This window comes from Magallana gigas, chromosome 2 (genome assembly GCF_963853765.1).
Source record: "Magallana gigas chromosome 2, xbMagGiga1.1, whole genome shotgun sequence".
In the NCBI taxonomy this organism is placed as follows: Eukaryota; Metazoa; Mollusca; class Bivalvia; order Ostreida; family Ostreidae; genus Magallana; species Magallana gigas.
The window spans coordinates 39520838-39544680 of NC_088854.1; the positions used below are offsets into that span (position 1 = coordinate 39520838).

At 33.4% G+C, this 23843-nt stretch overlaps 2 protein-coding genes and 1 long non-coding RNA gene across 3 annotated transcripts in view; 2 read left to right on the forward strand and 1 right to left on the reverse strand.

The window, feature by feature from the left end:
- LOC105341596 (cathepsin K) overlaps positions 1–23843 on the reverse strand; it is a 41993-nt gene that overhangs the window by 12997 nt on the left and 5153 nt on the right. The window lies entirely within an intron of this gene.
- Positions 3356–6453, forward strand: LOC117681108 (uncharacterized). Its single transcript, XR_004595831.2, has 3 exons — positions 3356–3509; positions 5657–5743; positions 6085–6453. It is a non-coding gene; the product is annotated as an uncharacterized lncRNA (long non-coding RNA).
- LOC105333901 (carbonic anhydrase-related protein 10) lies at positions 7384–21831 on the forward strand. The gene is made up of 11 exons (XM_066076527.1): positions 7384–8188; positions 12583–12627; positions 12811–12944; positions 14054–14239; positions 15461–15556; positions 15791–15860; positions 15949–16103; positions 17205–17324; positions 20957–20996; positions 21102–21193; positions 21754–21831. The coding sequence occupies exons 1-10, from the start codon at positions 8119–8121 to the stop codon at positions 21125–21127; spliced, it is 942 nt and encodes a 313-aa protein (XP_065932599.1). The 5' UTR covers positions 7384–8118; the 3' UTR covers positions 21128–21193; positions 21754–21831.

Sequence of the window (23843 nt, forward strand, 5' to 3'; positions counted from 1 at the left end):
CTTACAATGTAAGTCAAATCTTACTAGTAGCATCCTTTATGTTAAACGCTCCTGTTTCCAATGGACATCGTTATGAACATTGTCTTTTAAATAAGTAATTTTCCATTTAAACTATTAATAGTTTGTGTTCGAAATAAAAAATAGATTTAAAACAATCATAAGCAAAAAGATCGTGTAAATAAAAAATTAAAGGATCAGTACTACTTTTAACAGAAAAAATTAATTCATGCATTATATATGACTATGTAAAATAATAAAAGATATACAGGGAGAAGAACTGACTATGATGATTGGCAAGATTCTATGTGAAATCATTGAGGCAAAAATGAATATTTTATCATTGTGTTTCACAGCAATGAAAAAAGCATGACTTTGTTGTTTATGCTCTTCTTCACATGTTAAAGTTCCAGCTACATCATGCATAACTTTTTACGATGAAACGACACTTTTGATTATGTATGTTACTTGGTTTGACTTTGTAGAAAACCTTTTGTGATAGTTAAATGAAGGCTTTTAGAGTATTAACAATAAACATACTTCTTTAAATTTTAATTTTAATTTGAAAAAAAAAATCTTTAAAATGGAAGATGATTTGTACAACGTGTTTGGGCGACGAATTTTAGTCACAAATCTAAAGGATGAAACCGCATAAGAAAAACGCTCTTCATAATTATAATAGGTAATGCACACCAATTATTTTCTTTGCATCTTACAGAGTCAATCCCTGTAATATCAGTTTACTTGTTCAGTTTAAAAAAAAATGATCATTTTAAAGTAAAAATTGTTTGCACATACATTGTAATTTTGTTGTAAATGTGTTCTTGCATTCCTGAAATTGCCTTTCCCACTAATAATAATATTATTGCATTTATTTAAAAAACAATAATAAAGCAACGTTGTACACGCCATAATCTTCTGCAACTTCACTTTGAAATAAGTGTTAGATGATTGAAATTTGAAGATAAAACTTGTTGGGTTTTTTTGTTTTTGTTTTTGTTTTTTTTACATCGAATGGCAAAATAGATTTCATATATTTTTTCGCTATCAAGATTTGCTTAAAAGATAATACATAACTGCGTGTACATATTGCATAGGGCATTGGGTATTTCCCGCAGAATCTATATTCAAGCTCTTCTCGCGGTCATACAGCCCAGACAACAAGTGTTCGGAAACACAATGCAATTTAATCGCGGGGGCATGTCAAACAATTTTTAGACTAAAGTGGCAAAGATGAATAAAAGATGAGATTATCTATAGAAATGCTCTTTGGTTAAATATTCATGTGCTGAAACAGATTTCACAGTTCCAATCAATTTTATCCCCCCTAATTTTAGTAATTTATCGTATCGTGAAATATGTGAAGTCTTAAAAAAGTTGCAAATGTGTCGAGAATTTATATAAGTACCTTCATTGCTATCGACATTGTTTGTGTAAAACTCATGTAAATATGTAGGTGTAATTCTTGGAAATTCTGCTTATTTCCCCCAAATTTTATTAATTGTATAAACGAAGGATAAAAAATATCGACTTTCAAAGAAACTAGCAAGGAAAATTATAGATTGATGACAGTTCAAGTTATTGACCAATATGTAGTTTACTCGTCAAGGTATAAGGTCGTCTCTTTTTCATGTATGTGCACCTCCTGGATAACATAAAATAAGAGAAATCAACGTAGAATTAGGGGGAAAATGAACGGAATAGAAATTGTTTTTACTGTGCAAAAAATGGCAATAAAAGCAAAATTGAAAAGTGATCGCAGTGGCCAGTAAATTACTAAGAACCATACTCTGTAATATAAAGAATAAATTCTTTGTCAAAACGGTATGTAACCTAAAAATTGCTGATGGTGCTTTACAATGTAATCTACAAAATGAAACGGATTTGTAAATCTCAACTTTGAATTTCTTCTCCTCAGGAATTTGGGGAGGAGTTCAGGTAATATAAACTTCCGTGTTTATCTTTAGGTTTTTTGGGATTTGATTTCAATAATTTATAAGTAATATAAAAAACCAATTGATGTTCTTCTAAAAGAGGCAAGGTCTTGACAGATATTGTTATGTCATACATGTACCTTAATAATAGATCATTTATACCGTGTTTATCTTCAGCGTAGCTTAAAAGCTGCAATTTTCAGCGTTGTGGTCAAGCGTACATAATGTTAATATTACTCTTTAAGTGATTTTCAGTTTTACACGACAAAAGATTGCATTAACATGCTGCACGCTGTCATAACTCAGATACTGTCTCAACTGTGTCGTAAAATATGATTGAGAATTATATAAGAGGCTCATATTGAAAAGATTGGTCTTTGATTCTCTCTTCCATTACATCATTTGAATTCTTTAGAAGCAGTGGTCACGCGATAAGTTCTCCCTGACAACATAAACAATTCTAGATAACAGCGTTGACGGCTAGCATGGAGAGAAGAAATAATCGCTAAATGTCTTCATGATTTCGTAATTGCTCTTCTACTTTGTCTCTCGGAACGAAAACACAAATAGTCTAAAAAAAAAATAATAATTACTCTTTATTGACCATATTTGATTGATTTGTTCTACAGATCGCGACCTTCTAAAGTTCTCCATTAAACGAATCTCATTAATGTGCTTTGTTTTGTACAAAGCTTAGCAAAACTATCATCGTTCACGAACGACAACATTTGTTGTTACATGAGCAAAGATGGAATTTGAGTCAAGGGATCTCATTTCCTCGTCAGACATTGAACAAATATATGCATTTATACACTTCTGGGAAAAAACAAAAAAAGTATGAAAAATATTTATGCCACTATGTGTAAAAAAAAAATATTGTAAATGACCATGATCTTTACACTATGCATGGAGCGGCATTCATAGAGGTTCCCATGGTAATCTTCTATAGCCATCGTCGGAACCCACGGTTTTTCTATCTGTCACACTCCTTGAAAGTAATGTAACGGGTAGAAAACCCGTGGGTTCCGACGATGTTCTTTATCCAGTGTGGTTTGATCCTTGACTTTTGACCATACGGTCTACAACTAATGGCGGTCTCCTACTCTTTAAAGTTTTATGTTTGGCACGCAAAGGTTTCTCAATGTATATGTATTGAGCAGACGGTACTCTGATGTCCAGATTATTTCGACCCGGACCTTTTACCTCCTAACCGCAAATTGTATTCTTCTATTGAAGTACCGGTGTTGATCTTCTATTGAAGTACCGGTGTTGATGCAGAGAGAGAGAGAGAGAGAGAGAGAGAGAGAGAGAGAGAGAGAGAGAGAGAGAGAGAGCTCTTTTTCACAGAGAACAAAAAAACTACCCCGATATTCTATGATGCATTAGTCACTCATAATACTAAGTTCACAGGGCGGTAACGGTTGTCATTCAAGATACATGTATATTGAATTGGATCAAATTTCACTGCGTTACAGGTGAATGTAAGCGTATCCCACACAATGCCAACCATGTATCCTAAATGAGAACTGGAACAAAAGGAGATCTGTCATCGGAGACGCTGGGATTATATCACCAAAGGTTAGTTTCCACCTGGGAAATCAGACTAATGAGCAATATATTGTTTCGAACAATGCGCGTCCATATTCAAAACTCATGAATACTCATATCTCTACCGTATGTCGTGTGTTTTGGCACCAATGAGCTGAAGAAATGACATTTATTTCATAAGGATCGCGTTTTAAAGAACAAAATTTGATAATTTGTTTATTCTTTGGAGGCAACAAATACATCGGTAGCTCCTCTCTGGTTCAGTTACCATTTTCTAACCAACAAGACTCTTTATACGCAGTTTTTCTATTTGTATGTTAATGACACGAAATGGTCTCCAAATGATTACTGGTTCAGCAAGTACGGTGTTGCATTTGAAATATAAAATACTAGTGCATTTACTTAAAATAGAAATTATACATTGTTCATTTACGAATGTGGAGAATACTGATGTATTCTCATAGCATTCCATGTTCTAATGTGATTTTATTTCACATCAATATTATTTTTCATGATGAGGTTATTCTTAAAAAAAAAAAGTCAATAAAACATTGAAGATCTGATAGCTATAATAATATTCAGATTGCATAGGACCGGCCTAATTATTTATGTACAGTATTATAGTATTTTCTTTAATTTGTTCAAAATAAAAGTTTTTAACGTTCCATTTCGTAAACCTTAGAACTCGTTAATGTTTCTGGAATATGAATTCAAGACTGTTATACGTGTGCCTTTATTGTACAGTTGTTAATTGATCAAAGGTACGTGTAAACAACTGCAACGTAAGTCCTTCATGTCGGATCATGAATGTCCATTATCTGATATAATTCAACATCTCAGAACATATATGTGACTGGCTAAAGACAACAGAGATTTTTATTAGTTACACCCGCAATTTTTGTCTTTGTTCTATAATTAAATCAATATCACTGCCTCGACGTTCTGCTCTAACCGTGTTGTGTTAGCAATCATAAATTGAAAACAAATAGGATATTAACAGTGCTCGCTAATGATGCGTGTTTTGTGTGTCTGCATTAAATAAAATATGGTTCTAGCTTCTGAACAAATCCGTGTACAAGAAAGTTTATTCCATGTTTTCCACTAACATTCTAAATTATTTCATCAGGATTTCTTGTTTTATTCCAACTAATATACAATAAGAAGTTTATAATAGATGCTATTTATTGATATCTTTACGTAAGAAATACTTGCCAGGGTTAACATGCTGACATTGCTAAAAACCAACTTCAAGAATAAATCATAACACACTGCCAATTACCAATGTTAGACACAGTATTCAATTAATATACACTCTAAGGTGTGGCAAATCTCTTTCAGTTTCAGCGGATCGGAAGTTGACTGCCTCTGGCAACTGTAGTTGTGTTTGCGACATATCTGTTCCATGTCGGCACCTAAAAACTTTCTGATGGAATTGAAACAGTGTGGAAAGAAAAACCAATTTGTTCACAATTTCTGTTAATGCTTTTGGTTATACATTTTATTTACTTTTACTGCTTTAATTATGCAGCATGTTTCATGGAAAAATTATCAGACCATGCACGACTTTATCATTTATCAATAAGAATATGTCGTAATCTTTCTTTTAAGTCAATGTCTTTTAGTGTTTTGTCCAACTATCGGAACGGTATTTGCGGTTGGCTATGGTGGTTTGTTTTTTTCAAACACAATAAATTGCACAATAATGTATTCAAATGAAACAATTCACATTAAGTTTACAATTTACATAAATTAACCGTTTTAGCACAAGAGCACACAACCCCCCCCCCCCTTCAAAAAGAGAATAAAAACAGTAAGTCGGTTTTATGAGGATATTTAAATTTCATTCATAAAAATATATGTACACGGGTACATGTATATGAAGCATATACAGAGTAACTTTTCATACAAAATAAACTAACCCCCCCCCCCCCCCAAAAAAAAAAAAACCCACTACCAAACGAACAAACAAACAAGTAGATTGTAGTGAAAAGTTGTTAAACCGTTTCAAACATTGCGTATCTAAATTGAATTAAATGTAATTACATCCTTTTGAGCATACGGTTACTCATTAAAACACTGGCATTTAATGTCATTTTCACTCAAATAAGCGGAAACTGGAATGCTTGTTGCAGAGAAGCTCAATATAAACTCAATTTCCCCACACCATTTGCTTCCAGGAAGAAAATGCTGTCGTCTTAAAATAAAAAGAAAAGACGATAGTTTTTATGACGTGTCAACATAAAAGAACACAGCAACACGGGAAGGTGAGAATTTTATTTGAATGAGAAAAGGAACGATCCCTTGTCCTGCCCTAAGATGTAGTGGGGACAAATCATCATGTTTCAAACATTTTATTTTAACAAAAGAACAAAACATTTACGTTTATGGCTTTCAAAACAACATAAGACTGTGTACAATTTTATTGCTCCCATTTGTAACATTTAGTGGCACTAGTACTTGTATCTTGCATCATATCTAAAAGAAAATAGCAGCTTGCATACTCAAGTCGATAGAATTTCTTATTTAATTGATCAAAAGTGTTTGCAATGTATTGCATATACTTACTATAAATAATTATATTCAAGTTTTCATCTTTTTTTTTTAGCTTTCAACAGTGATGGATTAGATATTTCATGATCATTTAATACAACGACAGTTTCAACAGTGAAATATTATAATCACCATTACAACGGGAGGTTCTGGGTTCTTCAAGACTGAATTACTAGACTTAGAAGTTGCTCATTAGTACAGTATACTAGCGAGACAGGAACCTTGATTTTACACCCTTGATTTTACAAAAATTATTATGACTGATCATCTGAAAAAAAACCCTTTCATATCAAATAGAAAAGTAAAACTTCCACTGATTTTTTTCTTAAATTATTGATTTCATCTTTTAAAAAAATAGTTCTTACGTTTTGTGCAACTGTTTTACATTTTGTACATAGAAAATAATGATCTCTTGTAAGAAATCAAAGCAGAGTTCAGAATCATTGTCTATAATTGAAATGAGTTAAAATCATTGAAGCAAACACATCTATTGCTAACAATCCTTTCAGTTTTACTGGTTGTAGCATGCACAATATCTATAAAACCGTTGCTCAAGTTTTATGGACCATAATAAGTCTTTCAATGAGCAATAAGTGGTTTGTTTGCGCCCTTGTGAAGATCGTTCCTATTAAATTAAGTTCACCTTCCTTTTTCAGTTTTGGTGCTGTTTAGCCTATCAGGGGACAGCTTTTTGGCGCGGAGGGTCCACAATGGGCCTTTCCCATATTGCATGCTGGAACGGAGTTAATAATATTGAAGTCGGTGCAGTTCTGTTGAAGGTTTCCGATGAGACTCAACGACTCCACGCAATATGGACATGTGCTTTATTACAATTAAATAATAGTTATGTGGTGTTTATTCAATCTTCCACTTATTAGGCAGAAATTGAATTACATCGCGTAGGTTAGGTCTAACATTTTTTAAAATACTAATTATATCACATCATTCGATCGTCCTTATCTCCTACAACAAAGACCTGTATTCCAGCGCCAGTCCCAAGAGAGGCGCTAATGAAAATTGAATCTTCATATAAAATAGTATTGCCTACAAATTGATTTTCCAACCTCGGCTGTCTGAGGGAAAAAACACAACACGATTTATATTACATTTTTAACCGCATTGCCCATCTTGGGTGATGACAGGAGAACGAAATGTGTAAATGTGTAAAAAAAAAAAAAGTACTCACAAAAATGTAACAAGTACATGTAATTGTGCACTGCACATTTGCGAAAACCCATTAAACATTTAATTTAATAGCCACTTGCACGTCTCACAAAATAAAGCGGTTGTCCAATGAATCGATTTTTTCATTGTATTCTATTTCCTTGCTAAGGTATTTTTTTCCACAAAATCTACATGCCTTTTAAATTCTTTTCGTTGATTTTTTTTAAAGAAGAAAAAAAGGAAAAAAAGGTCCAGTAGACCGTAATTCTTCCCAAACTAGAACCTCGTGGGTTAATCTTCGGACAGATGCGTGACTTCTCTTGCCTGCTTGATAAATTGTTAATGAATCTCGGTTCACTGGAGAGGTAATTGCACGTGGTTTTCTTGCGAAGAAGCATCGTCGGCAAAAGATAAGAAAAGTGGCGGACTCGTGTAACTCCTAAAAATTTCCGGAGACCAGCAATACGAACTGTCCGGTACTGCGAATAAATGCAATCTTTCCGTGCGAGGTTTTGGGTTTTACAAAGAATTTAATCCATCGTCTGGTGGATGTTTTTTCTTGTAAACTTCTCTTACTTATTGGATACGAACTGATCTGGTGAACCAGCGATACAGTTTTCAACTGTACAAATGTTAGCGCGATGAAAGTTAGCCTTGATTGGATAATGAAAATTGTTATTGATCCAATCGAATAGCTCTTTATTATTGTGCATTATAACTAGAAATGTGGTGATAATATTTGGAAAGGGGATGGAAATCTGGAGGATCCATGCATATAATTTTCCCCATTAGCATACATTCTGGGATATCTAAATATTTTAAACTGTAGTTGTTCCTCGGATAGAAAGGAGACTGTGCGTTTCGGGTCTTTACTTCGAGAGTTTTCGAAAATCAAACTTTGATTCAGTTTTGCAACTTTACCATTATGGAATTAACAACTACTGCCAATGGCTTTGTCTTGTTTTCACTGATTACCTTATTCGGTATTCATAAAGGTATGTATTGTTTTCGAATACCCAGAATCGATTTCTTTTCAGGCTCGTTTTTAAACCGATTTATTCCTATTTGCTCAAAGAAAGAGATTTAATTATTTTTGCTTTAAAAATCAGACTGTGCAAATAAAAATGTATTCATTAGCAAAACTTAATATACAGTAAGTCTGTAGGGCTTGGTAATGAGTTAGCAGAGTAGCATAGTTGTATCAACACATTAATGATAATTGAAGTGCTTAGAATTAGTAATAATAAGCTATTGAAGATTGTCCTAAGTATTCCCTGATCACAGTTTAGCGAAAATTGTTTGGTCTCAAGAGCCTCTTGGAGAAATTTTTGTTACAACTATCTAATAATTAGCAAAACTTGCTATTCTGTTCAGATTCGGGCACCTGCCGCTAAAATAAATCAGAAAAACGGCCAGTATTTGTGATCGGAATCAATAATGCCCCCCAATAAAACGAGAACAGACAATTGCAGAGAATGGTCGTAGTTCATTAAACTAAGTTATATTTCTTATTTGGGATGGAAATGTGTTACTTCTTACAGATATGGTATATATCCCATAAATTGTGTTTCGAAACAGAAAAAAATATGATGAACTAGAATTTTTACTTTTTACCATAATTTCCATCAAACCGGAGGAGACATGAGTAGGAAGGACTGGATGCATCCAATTATCTTGGGTGTCTAAGACTTAGAAGAAATTCTTAGAGCAAACCCCATAGTTTGATCTAATGTACAGGGAAAATTGCCCCGACCTTTTCCCCTGATTTTCTGCAAGACCACAGTTTGGACTTGACACTAATGTCATATCTATAGAAATGAAGATTAAAGAGATCGCTGCTTTTACAGTGACAGAGTTTCAAGAAGAATTTCTATAATCATCCAGAAATAAATTTACATTAATACCATTTGGGGGCTAAAGGAAGAGCAGCTATAGAGAGATGTTTCATAATCCATCCAACAAGTCACTTTTTCTGTATGTAATTTCCATGTTAACTTTCCGAATAATAAAATTCACTTAAGTAATACCTTTGTAAATGTAGACCAGGTTATTTTCTAACATCACGTGTTCTGAGCTGCGTTATATACAATTTCTTTAATTAACATTTTTTTTACACTTTGCATTTTATGACAGACTGTGGAAGAAATTAGATGGATTTAGCAACCAGAATGAATAATTAATTCTTTCCATGGAACATGATGATTTACTCAGAGCTTGTAAAATAAGAACAAAGAAATATTCTTAAAATCAATTACTACGCGAGTTACCTTTTGTAAACCATTAGAAAACACACTAGGGGCTTTTTTAATCGTAAAACATGAGCAAATGTCTGGATCATGAGTTTGTTTCAACAAAGTTTGTGTCATTAACATTTCAGATGAATATTCTTTACTTTTTCATCGGACTTCATCTGTTTCGGTTTTTTATTGTTGTTTCAATTTTGTTCCGATCCAGAGGGCTGCCTAATGAAAATTTTAACACGATTACCGGCCTCCAGCCCTAAATTGCATGTGCATAATTTTCCCGGCAGATAAAAAAAGTGCAGCTTTATCAGGCAAACAGTTGATGCATAATAGAAGGTGAAAGATAAAAAAATACACTGCTTGGTATCAAACAATACCAGAGGGCAAGTATTACACAGTCTGTCCCACTGTCATCTTAGGCAGGCGTTTATATCATTGGCATCGCCCCCGAGTTGACATTTATCCATACATTGATAGCAGTCAGAGTTCACAAAAACTAAGCCTAGATATGTTAATATTGGGTCCACAACATTTCTATCCTACACTGAACACTTTGATAACTTTAATAAGTAAGGTAGACCAGTGCTACTATTTAAAATAATAGAACATTGGACTGGTATTGTACGCTACGTACACTGATTTCTCATTGATTACTTTGTACTCTGGTGATCTAAATTGCTGCATACTGTGATAAGATAAGCCAAAAGTGCAAGGTGAGCCAGGAGACTTGTAGAACAACTAGCACGGATTGTTGCATGAAGTGCACGGTCGTCAAGAAATCAGCAAACCTTGGAAATTGTACAAATACGTGCTAAAGAACATGTACATACACTTTTGTAACTTTTAGTTGCCGATACAAGGACTTGATAAAGGTGATATAAGAATTAACCTATGGGCAATGATAACAGTGTTAAATGGTTCTTGAACTGTTTAAGAAAAACTTACCAATAGAGGAGCATCAAGGCTAAGTATTTGGGTCACATGAAATTTCTTGCTAAATATTGCAACGTTCAATATTTTCTACATATGGAAATCTGAAAAAAATTCTGTTGATGGAATAAAGACTCTTTATTATGAAATTCCAGAGCTCTTACATGATGCATTACTCCGATAGTTCTCTGGATCTTGTTGGACATTAGTGTTTGTAAGTACATGTATATGAACTATTTCGCCTTGATGGACAGAGACAACGGGTTGTTTATTTTAAGCTTTCGGTAAAGTTCCTCATCTCCGATAGATTAAGAGCTTTTGTCACCCAGACAACAAAATGCCTCATCAGGTCTGTGGCCATCTGGTGGAGATTTACAACGAGTTGCCCACCCATTATGTCACGTATTAGGGTTTTTTACCCTCCCGAAGGGGACGTAACCGGAGTAATATTAGAATTTAAGTACAGAAAAGGTTGTTCTGTTTAAACATAAAACCGAGACGCATTTCCTGACTTTCGGTAATTGTTTTGCTGTTTATGGTATTGTTTCAAGATTGTTTCGTGGTCATTTCACTAAAGAGACAAATACATTTTCTAAATATTTCAGATTCTCTGGCTTTATGACAATATATAGGAGAAGCGGTCCCATAACATGGCCGTAAACATACGGGTGTTTATGAACCTTTCCGCGAGTTAGGAAATAAAGTACCATGTAATGTAAACCTTATTACTTGTTAGTCAGCAATATCGCGTTTCTCAGCTCATTAGCAGTCATTTAAATTTCTCTTTCAGGTTTAACGATAGTTTTTTGATTGCTTGCTTCGTGCATGAAGATAATGGCAATACACATGCTAATTGTATGAATAATGTAATATCTAATTCGTTTATTTGCTGTTGTCAAGCCATTACTTTTTAAAAAATTTAATTATCTATCAATTTCATTAACCGATTGATATATTATTCATTTGTTTCTTCTATAGCTATGATAGTGTGCAACACATTTTTATACATCATCATTTTTTCTATTATCAAGACTTAACAACCATCATTGGGTAATTATAAACAGTTCTGATACTGTGATGCAAAATCGCGTGCATTTCGCAATATAGTTTATGATGGCTCCAAATGTATCATCATTTGCAAAAACTGTAAAATGTACACTTGTCTAATTTCCCACTTGGAACCTCCATTAATATTAAAAGAATCGGATGGACTTTTGGTATACTTAAGTAATGATTTCTCGAATAGAATATAATTATACTAGTTTCCCACTTGGATCTCCTAATAATGTAACAGAAGATTATAACTGTGAACCTTAGGTATACTGTTAGAACGATTTCACATTCTGAATTAAAAAAGCTTACGTTATTAATACACTTTTAAAAACTGAAAATCGAACATGTCAAGCGCTTGATGATCCAATTAGATACATTTTGTACCGACGTGAGAAAATGTGTGGAATTTTCGCCATCTGATGACCTGATCCGATAAAGTGGTGCCAAAACACTGCCTAGTCTTTCATCTGCTTGGAGACACTTCATTAAACTAAAAACTAACTATTGATCAAGCATCGACCGTCACCATCACGGTTTATCATCGGGCGTTCTATCCAGAACGTTATCCGGAGTTAAATTATTTTTTTTTCTTCAGTAGAAACGGGTCTTCCATTTGCTGTTTGAAAAAAAGACGTCTTATCTTATTGATAAATGTCCTTGCTCTAGGAAATATTGGTGATGTTTGGGTGGAAATCAGTAACGTTTTTGCGATATCATGAATAATTATCTCTTCATTGACTGTTTATAGTGTTCTATGTGTCTCTAAATAACAATGTGAAAAATCATCGTGTAACTATAACTACCCCAATAGTATATTATCCTGTAACCGGACGAAAGGGTTAAAGCAATATCATGTTATTTTGTGATATACCCATCTTCGTTTTATAAAGGTGCTGATAAACAACCAAAATGTAGGAACTGTGTTTTGCTCTTTTCCTATGTGATAATATTGATTCCAAATTCCTCCACATCGTAAATTAATTTATCTTGTTGCATAATTACACTTAACGCTTCTTTGAGACCCCCTCCAGCAATCCATTTTCGGCAGACATCTTCGATATCACATGTCTACTATTGTTTCATATTAATGATTTCTGGCATTATTCAAAAAAACAAATATATCTGAATTATATATCTATATATTTTCTTGATATTAATTACAGGTCTCGGACAATGGTCAGATTGGTGGACGTATACAGGATTTTCAGGTAAGGGGGGGGGGGTAAAAATATTGCCAAAACTTCCTCAGTTCAAGTTCACTTACTGACGACAAGGTTCTGATATATATCCAACTCTTGTCCCAAAAGAGCAGAACCCCACATCATTAAGACTTATATTTAAACCAGACCGAGTGAATACAATTTATTTAACACGATCGTTTCCAACTTTAGGTCCGTCTAATTGGCGCATCAATAAAGACTGGATTCTATGCAGTGAGGGGAAATTACAGTCCCCCATAAACATCTCGGCGGAGAGTCTGCTCTTCGATCCAGGGCTCAAAAACATCATTGTGACGGGAAATAAGGTAGCCAACCAAACTGAGATTCCTCATTCCTCTGTCTTTTTCATTAAGGTGTTATTTTTTTCTCTCAAATCAAAGTACTGCTAAAACAGATAATTCAACACGTAGGAAGTTTTTCTGTTTATATACATCATAGATTTGATTTAATAGGTAATAAAGACAACTCTGTAGATTGAATGACGGTCAGTTTTTTAGGGTGGTCAGACAGTTGTATACCGGAATTAAATGGAATATCGGGAATTTGACAGAAGAAAAAAGACAATGTATCACATTTGCATGATGAAACAACTCCAGCAAAATTCTGAACTCATTTATTCATTTATATCTTTTCATAATACATAAACATGTGTACCATTATATAAAAAGTGCATGTTTGGGAGGGTAACAGTTGAAATTGACACCCCGAGGAAACCATTGTCAAACGACGCGAAGCGGAGGTTGACAATGGTTTTCGAGGGGTGTCAATTTCAACTGTTATCCTCCCAAACAGGCACTTTTTATTTTATTATACTGAATGTCTTAATTTTAGAGAATGTTTATATTGCTTTTATATAGAAATGACGTGAATTCTACGGCGAACCGTACGCGCATAATTTACGCGCATGTAGCAATTCGTTGTGTTACCCGTTGCTAAGTGTGTTGCTAACGCTGAGGGTAATAGAACGGATTATCAACTGCGTCTAAACCAATCAGATTTCAGTATTTAACATGAAAGTATAATAATATATAAATATAGTCTGTTTAGGGGGGTAACAGTTGAAATTGACACCCCGAGAAAACTATTGTCAACCGACGCGAAGCGGAGGTTGACAATGGTTTTCGAGGGGTTTCAATTTCAACTCTTACCCTCCTAAACAGGCACTATTTATTTTATTATACTGAATGTCTTAATTTTACCGAAAACTTTTTTTCTTTTATATATAAATGACGTGAATTCTTTGGCGAACCGTACGCGCATAGTTTACGCGCATGTAACAATTCGTTGTGTTACCCGTTGCTAAGTGTGTTGCTAACGCTGAGGGTATTAGAACGGATTATCAACTGCGTCTAAACCAATCAGAGTTCAGTATTTAACATGAAAGTAAAATAAAATAAAAATGTCAACTCTATAGGTTTCTGGGAAATTGACAAACTTGGGAAATGACGTGACATTCTTCGTGAGCAGTACCGATTCTGTGTCTTTCTCTTTGGGCCCCCTGCCTTACGTTTATAAACTGTCACAGATTAAGTTTCACTTCGGTCGGAAGGACGGAATGGGAACAGAACACTCAATTGACGGGAAACAATTTGATGCAGAGGTATGATAGAGATCAATTCAATTCAATAATTAGATAGATCTATAATCACAACAACTGTTTTGAATTCTTCGGGCATTTGTCACAGCCTTGTAATTTAGTCAAATGAGCGATAATTACATGTTACCTCTATAATTATTTTTTTTGATGATTAATGAAGCAGAAAACAACTACTAAGGCAACTCAACACAGATTATCTGCTGTTAAATTCGAGCTTATTTTCCAAATCCATTCAACATCAACGCCTCTGCTACTGTTCATGGATGTCGAATTGTTATTGAATCTGAGTTATTCGATATCGTTCTAACCGTTTTTTCTTTGACGGGTAATCATCAACAGACTATTTATGTCACCTGAAATTAGTGTCAGTGCAACCTAACTGAACAACTGAACAATCCTAGCTATAGTAACTTAAGAAACTTTGGAATCTCAGAGAAACCTAATATTTTAAGAATGCAAACTTTTTAGAAAAAGAAATCTAACGCTTAACGGTAATATTTAGCACCAAAACAAGATACATGAAAGAAACATAATTTTTTTTAATGTTTCTTTAGAGGGAAGCAGGGCAAATTGTTTGCTTAATTTTATGTTAAAGAAAAGGATATGAATATACATATATATATAATCTTCTTCGTATTTCAATTTGATTTTATCTAAAAATTAATTTTTTTGTTTTTTAAAGTAATCCCTAGTCAGTAGTCTACAAAATTAGTTTCCCTTTTTACAAGTTTATATGATGCATAAAAAGGATGATAATGAAATCATTTCAACTTTTGATGAACTTGTATGCATGAAGTTTGTGTTTTTGGAGGCAACAATTTTATAACTTGTCACACTGTTGCACTTGATCCAATCAATAGCACGCACTTTTTATGTCCAATTTATTAAAGGAATGTCAAATCATTTAATCGTAAAATATGTAGAGTCAATATCTTTAATAATTTAAGCATGAAAAAAAGCAAAATTTTCAATTTAATGTTCATTTAGTTACTTTGAGTTCTTGTTACTGTATGACAGCATAGTTACATTGTGTCATAATCCGAATTCCGCACCAAAAGGATGCCTGTATTTTGTTTTTGCCGTCTTTATGACATTTGTCCATGTAAAACGCTAATAAACAACTAGATTAAGGATTTATGTAACAAAACTACCGTTACATAATCTTGTAACCTTTTAGATCTTCCATTTTTTACAATACTGAAGGTCACATTTTGTTCCTTCTAGGTCCATCTAATGGCCTATAACTCCGATCTTTTTAAAAACTACACGATGGCCGAACGAGCGCCGAGGGGACTGACAATAATCTGTCTTTTTATAAAGGTACTGCACTCACAATATTATTATTGTCTTTCAATTGCACTGCCGTTACGATGTTGTAAATTACTTTTTCTATCTATATATCTTTATCAATAGCAACACAATTATAGAATTAATGATATGGTTAAAATTTAGTCGTACTTCATGTGGTTCCCTTAAGTTTATTAAAGTTATTGATACGATAAAATACCTAAAACCTATTCAGCCTTTTTGAATAATGGCGTTCCTTACTTTCAGACTAGCAGAGATACAACTCATACAGAACTAAGCAAGATTACAAATATGGTCAGCAAAATTCAGTTCAGAGGCAAGTGTTATTTCAATTTCTATTTTTTTTTTTAATATAAGTAATCTACTATTTTCATTTTTTTTAAATTGACTTGATTTTGTTACAGGTAACACGACTGATATCGATGAAATATCTATCCAGTCGATTTTACCTGCCAACCTCCAGTATATGACGTACGAAGGGTCGGTGACGCAACCCGGTTGCTATGAAACAGTCACGTGGATACTTCTTAACAAACCCGCCTTTGTTGGAGAACATCAGGTTTTTTGAAGAATTTTATTTCTACGATCAAAATTTTTAAAAGAAGTGAAAGAGCCTGAGTTTATTAAATAATTTCAAATGCGCATGTTTTTGCGAAGGTAATTATTTTCATGTTGTTGTCGAGAATTGATCATATGGGTTCTAATTACAAAATTACCATTGCTGCAGACATTAATTATGTATGTTAGGATTTTCTGGGTTGTTTTTTTTTTAATATGAATTGGGTAAAATTCCAAACTCTCGTTGACAAATCAACCATTTTCCGGTAAGTTATTTACGGTTTAAGCGATCTAAACTGTTCTATTTCTTCACAGAATAGTATTTTAACATATAGCAATTTATACTATGTCGTGCTAAGTAAAAATAAGCTCAGTTCTTGGGAAAAAACCCAGATGGTCAACCTTTTAAAATTTAATCATTAAAGGACATTTACAATAGTCCATATTTATATGTGACGCAAAGAAAACCCCAATACTGCGGAAATACATGTACACATCAAATGATAACAAAGTGAAGCTACATGTAGGTCTATTTCCAATAAAATCCCATAGAATGCATTGTAAAAATTACGGTATTTGAGTTGAATCCCTCGGAAATTGAGGTAGTAAAACACTTTATTTTTTGAATAATTATTTTAAAAAGCCTTAAAAGAGTATGTGAGAAATGTTATTAAAAATATAGTGTAAAAAGAATTAGACTAGGTTTCATTAATGATAGCATAACATGTATTCGCCCCCCCCCCTTTTGTGTGTGCTGATTTATTTTCGCAAATATGAAGTAAATCTATGATATCTGTTAATTTCCTACGTGATCCTACTTGATATTTTGAGAATGCAAAGTGTTATACACAGTGACTGATGTAGTTTTTTAAACGATTGGGAAATGATCGCGAAAATAACAGATATACTAGATAATTGTGAAAAATACCGGATATACGACAAAAAGTTCTTACTTCATGTACAACAAACAAATTATCCTTTGACGGAAAATGACAAATGCTGCATGCATAATTTTCTCATACTAGAACAATTACTTTAATATAAGTATAATTACTTTACAGGTGTATATTATTTAGTAATAAGAATATATGTTTGTATACAGTTGAATGCACTGCGGACTCTGAGGATGGATACCCCCGACCACCCACAATTGTTCATGTTCGACAATGTCCGACCCATACAGCCTCTACACAGACGAACAGTCAGGACCAATATCAATACGGTATTTGGAAAAATAGTTTATCAAACTTTTATCTACAGATGGTAAATGATCAATTTAAATGATTAATTCATGTGCTACTTGACAGAATTCGTTATGACTACGCACTTAATTCTCCAATGATGTAGAAACCCCATAATATGAATGCTTTTCAATAATCGGCTCATACAAAATTTTTTTATCGCCGAGTTGTGAATTTATAATTTAATAAAGCTCCTTTAAAGCACATTTTGCTCCGAAATTTACAAAAGGCAAATAATAGGCATTAAACTTATATATTTCCAATTCTATAACGAAAAACTTATAAATTATTTACAGACTTTCACTAAAATCAGACAATCCGGGATATCTCTTCTCTTTAAGAGAAAGTGTGGGATTATTGTTCATTGTTTAAAAGCAATAAAACATCGTTGAGTAAAGCTCCTAAATGCGATCGAAGGTCTTAATTGCATAAAGGGTGCTAGCACTGGAATGCCGATAGACTTATTTTGGGGCTTCTTTCAATGAGTGGGAGAACACCCTTGCACTGATTTAAGGATATAAAAATATGTTGTGACGTACTTTGGCAGAGTAATAATGTATCTTAGAACGCTATTGTCTTCATTGTCATCAAATCTCTTCTTTTTTTTATTTTGGATTTAAAACAATTGAACAAGATAATTACAAAAAAATCAGTCGCTTTTCTCTAATGGTTTTTAAATATTTAAATATGAATGAGAATACATACATGTACATCTAAATTCCAGTATGGTAGTAGAAATGATGTAGAACGCAAAAATCGGTCAATGATAACTACAAAGTAAATCAGCATTGTTTGAAATCAAATAGGGAAGACGCCTACATTGTACAATGTACCGCAATTACACCCACACAATGTACACGTATTTTAAAGATTACACTACATGTATATAGCTGCTTTGATAAAAAACAAAACATTATGTGATGAGATTAAGCTCCTTTTCCAAGCTAATTTTCACCTCCATCATAATTACGAAAAAACACGAGAAAATTAGGATGACATTTGATATACAATGTATTGTAGCTTCGGACTTCCTCCATGCACGGCTAACACGCACAGTCTTTAGTTGTTTTTTTTTCACCATGTCAACGACTGGCAACACTCCCCCAGCGGAAGACGCTGTTCTCTTGCCATAACATTTGTCAACCTCACAACAGCAATATCAAAAATGAATAAAAGTGACAACAAAGTAACAACAACAACAATACTTGTACTTTGCATTCAAAAAACCATGAAATTATAATATGAAACAAGTATCATGCAACCAGTGAATTTTCTTGGTTTGTAGATAATTTGTTTTTTTACGAACATTTTAGTGCAGTATCATTATTGGCATTTTACTGAAATCAAAGGTATTGGGAATAGACGAACTTATAGCTTTATCTTTTATTTTACCCTTAAAGTCATATTTTGATTCTATAACAAAAAAACATGCTGTAATTATGGAAAGAAAATTGTTAATGTGCCCAGAGAAATGACTGCCCTTTTGATTTTTTTTCTATTTTTTAACACATTTTGAAATATTTTTTCAGGCATATATTTTTAAAAAAATATAAAATGTTTCATAAGATACATTTATTTTTACTAAAAGGTCAAGTAAATGGTTTAAGTACATGTACTTGTATAACTATAAACCCCTTCCAACCCCTGGTACTTACACTTACACCTACATGTACATGTATAATCATACAATATAAATTGTTTGTAAAATGTCTGCTTAAATTACAGGAGAAAATTTATACTGTTGGCTGCATGCTAATGAATTATGAAAGCTGTAAAATGAGATCATGTTTGAAAAGTTCACAATAGGGTAGTCAATTAATAATGAATCGGGGTGAAAATTGAATTCAAATTGCATATATTTCTTGCAACATTACCCTATCCGCGCTGGCTTATGCACATTCATCATACAAGTTAGCAGGTGCGTGACGCTGCCATTAAATTAGATGAATGATACCCGCGACATGATTTACAACACAACAGACACACTTCCCTCAATGAACAAAAAAATAAAATAGTTAAATAAACTAATAACCAAATAGTTAGACATTGAAAAACAAAAGAGCTCATTTTCAATGAATGAGTGAATTATATCAAAAAGGAAAATTGAAAACCCCACCCTATGTCGAGTAGAGCTTTAAAAGCTTAATAATTAATAAGAGCAAGGATGCACCTATTGTACACGTCGAGTTTTAAAGAGTACATCATGATGTTGCATGTATTGGATATTTCTCTCCGCAATGCCTGCGATCTTATGTTATTTTTTTTATTCTAATACTTTTAATGCCAATATGATATTGTATATGTATTTTCTACACGTTCTTTTACCGACGCCACTAGTACTTTGCTCAATTATCCCCTAGTATTCAACCAAGGGTCGTTTACCTCACAACAGCTTAAATTAGAAGTCCATTAAAAACTCCAATATTGATATTTTTTAAAACGATTTCTACACGTTATCTCCTCCTAAACTCCATCTACAGCTTCCGTTTCCTTTTGTAACTCCGGGTACTCGATTACAAATTGAATCCATTGTTACTCCTACAATTATATAAACTGTAACCTCGATTAACTATTTACAGCGCCAATACTGTATTTCGCAAACGTCCAATCTAGTCCTACATTGTATGTTTGTTTTTTTTAGTTCCAATTATTCTTAGCAGCTTCTACGTGTATGCGTATACTCTATGACGTGCTGGGTACAATGTCGATTGCTTGGTCCCAAAAAATTGATTTCTCCGCGCTACGAACACAAACAGTGCAACTTATAGTCATTTTTGATTTGTTGTTTATTAATTAAACAAAGTGGTCACGCTAGGGTTTGATTAGATCAGATGCCACCCAGCTACGGGGTACAGTAATTACACGTCCCGAGACAGCTTCTGTTTCATCTTTGTCATTTATGTAGGACAGACCAATATTTTCCCTTGTTTTTTATTTAAACTTGTAAAAGTCGATGTCGGATTCCTCCTGATGATCAGAAAGATATCTTTGATGTAAGCAACAGACATCGCTGACACCTATTCACAAGCGATGTTGATAGGAATCGAATTAATTAATCTGAAATCAAATTCAACAAATTCAAAGAATGATACAAAGTGCATGTACTATATTCAATTGAAATGTTGTCTTTCGGGTTTTTCGGGGTTTTTTTATTCAAACTTGATATAAATAATAAATAATGATATTTTGTGAAAACCATTGAAGTAATTTTTCTTCTTAACCATTAGAAATTAAGAATTATGTGTGATTTAAAAATTACCAATATTGAACGAGTTCAAAAAGCAATATTAATTTTGTATTATTAACAAGTTGCACTGCATTTTACTTACGATCATAGGAGATGACTTTGGATAAATGAAAACCAGAAAGTATTCTATTATCTTAATATGACTTATTATAGATAAATCGTGCTGCAAAAATACTTTGTACCGAATGAGTTTGATGAACGCTATATGAATTGTAGAATTGACGAACAGTTTATTTTTTCTGTTCATGCGCAGATCTAACCAGGGTGGGAAGAAGGGCGTCCCAGACCCCAGGAAATATTTCTGGATCCTCGCATGTTTTTACACATTTATTACACCTAACGATATTTTTTAAAATTCACTTTCAGAATATCAAATGCCCAATCAAAAGAGAAATTCAGTACATGGGTAAGTATAATTTATATAAAAAAGAAGAAATCATGGACAGACATAATGTTATGTTTTACACAAATCGCAAGTTTTCTACCTCTTTAATTAACTCATCTATTGCAGTAAATAAGAATATAATCAAACAATAGAAGAAAGGGATGTTACAACTAATTCTACCTCAGTCACCGAAGCAATTAGTGTCCCAATTTACCAAGGTAAGAGAAAGAATGAAGAATTTATCATATATATTTATATAAATTGCGCTTGATATGGTTATATAAGGAATAAGGAATCATTCTTTGAGTATTATGAGGTGATAATTTTGGTCAGGGCGTTATCAAATCCAATAAAGCCGACCGAAATTATCATCTCATAATATTCAAAGAATGATTCCTTATTACTTATATTTATATAATTTTAAGCCATCGTATGGTTCAATATTTAAATATAAATAAGCAAACCCCGCTGGCGCCTCAATTTGGCGTCATTTGTATTATGGGTTATATAGTACAAAATCGATACGTAGTGTTATCACAGGCAAAGACACTGGAAAATGTAAATATACTTAGTTCATTTTGATTTCTTTTCTCAGACATAGTAATATTTGATATTCTCGATACATTTTAACTTCAAATTGCTATAAAAACGTGCATGTAAGTCTCGTGTTTACTGTTATTCGGTTTAAATGCATTTTGCGACTGCTCATGTTGTAATTTTCGTGTTTACTCTCATTCGTTATATACAATCATGTATTTCATCTCTGTGTATATTTCAGGTGAAGTCCCATCCTTGTCTTTCCGCCAGATGCCAAATATTGTATATATCCACGATTTCCGCCGCCGGTGACCTTCTGATCTGTCATTCAATTTCAATTTGGTGCTATATTTTACATGCATATTTTTTTTAATTTTCATTTCACTTTGGAGCTCGTGATTATACCCTATGTTACAATTTTATGTTAGGATATCTATGTTTATGTACACGTAGTAATAACAGAAATTGAATAAAAAATTATGAAAAAACACCGTTTTGCGTTACCATTTTAGGCAGATGCTTTAATGGCATGTCATTCCCCGGATGATAACCAAATGTTATAGATCGCTGAGCTGTGCTGCTGTGTTTGTAGCCAAATTTTCCCTTTTGTTAACTGAATGAGAGCCGTATGGGATGCCGATAAAAATTTAGTGCTAATATCTGTCACTTCCTTTCTGATTACACTTATCTCATCACGGACGCTTCCGATAACCATCGGAAATTAAAAGCTCGAAAAAGTGAGACGAAAGAATTCCCGATTTGAATTAAAACCATCACTAAGGGGAGAAATCTCGATTGGTCACAAAGAGGAGCGTGAAAATAGTCTATAGAAAACCCAGTACTCAATTATTCTTTTCTTCGCCCCCCAAGACAATCTGATGTGTGCCGATCACCATGTCTTCCAGTTAATTTGATTTCTAACAGACAACTCTATTCAATCTTTTTTCGCATAAATACATCTTAAGAGTCATTTTTATACGGTAGATTAGACAATCCACAGTGTTGCTGACCTTAGCAATGTGTCGATCTTAAGAACGTGGTTCAGGCTTTGCAATACCTACTCCTGTTATCAAGAGTAAAAAATCACTCCGCAACTACATCATTGTCAAAAGTACCAGTCAATCACGTGATTTATTGCGCTCACTCTATCGACCCGGCGAGCACCGTCTTGACATCCCGGAGATTTATACGAAATTATGACTCGATCCCGTGTCTGCCGGTAGTGTACAAGAAGAAAACGGGTCAGTGTTCAATATTTGATGATTGATAATATTAATTAATGTTATCTCATCGATTATTTATTTGGTTTTTAATTAATTGGACTTGTCATATTTCCATTCCGATGATACCATGTGTTTCTCTCGTATCCTCATATACTAAGTAGTTAGTTTACATCTTCGACAACCAAGGGTTTACTATTCATTCCGCTCCTCTCGGAGTGGACCGTAAACCCTTGGCTAGCGATGATGCGTAGTTTACTGCATGTACACTAATACACAAGAGAGAGAGAGAGAGAGAGAGAGAGAGAGAGAGAGAGAGAGAGAGAGAGAGAGAGAGAGAGAGAATTACAAATGAAATGCTTTTTTGCTGCATCAAAATATTTTTTTTAATTTTTTATGCGGTATTTTCTATACGCAATATACGTGTGTATAGAGAATACCGTATATAAAATTTCAATAATTTTGATGCAGCAAAAATACATTTTATTGTAAAGTATATGTACATGTGTATTTAATTATAGAAATATTAAATTTGAAAAAGTCCGAAGGGGGGAAATCATGAACTGTATTCGTGTGGATAAACCATTGCTGATAAATGCATGCAGTAAAATTGCAGTGATACATTTATGCTATTAATTATAATACATACCAGGGGCTGGACAACGGCCACCGTCCCTCCAAAAAAAAATAACTCTAATATATTTATTATAATCTATATAAAAGGCGATATATGATCATTGAAGCGGCGACTACGTGTACAACTTCTGGAGTCAAGGGAGCAAGGAGGTGTGAACTCTATATTGCTTACACTAGCGCCAAGTGGGGCTAACCCAGGAAGATACCCATAAATATGCCTTGTGTATGTTTGTATTAAATAAATTCATCTACGCAGTTATTGCAACTTTTCAGAAATCTTTATATAATTGTATGAAAATCAGTCGATTAGGGTACAATCAATACTCGTTTAACGTTATGCATGTGTTAAGAAACATATCAAATTGGTGAAAGAACTATAATATATATGATAAGGACTGAAAATGCCACCTAATATTAAAAGATGATTTTATCTATTTTACAAATAAGTTTTTTACTATACATGTGAAGTTTTTAT

Excerpts from the sequence above, each read along its gene's own strand:
- LOC105333901 (XM_066076527.1), top strand. The coding sequence starts at position 8,119 with ATGGAATTAACAACTACTGCCAATGGCTTTGTCTTGTTTTCACTGATT. Across the intron at positions 12,628-12,810 it reads GACGTATACAGGATTTTCAG|GTCCGTCTAATTGGCGCATC; the intron begins GTAAGGGGGGGG and ends TTCCAACTTTAG. Across the intron at positions 12,945-14,053 it reads TCATTGTGACGGGAAATAAG|GTTTCTGGGAAATTGACAAA; the intron begins GTAGCCAACCAA and ends TCAACTCTATAG.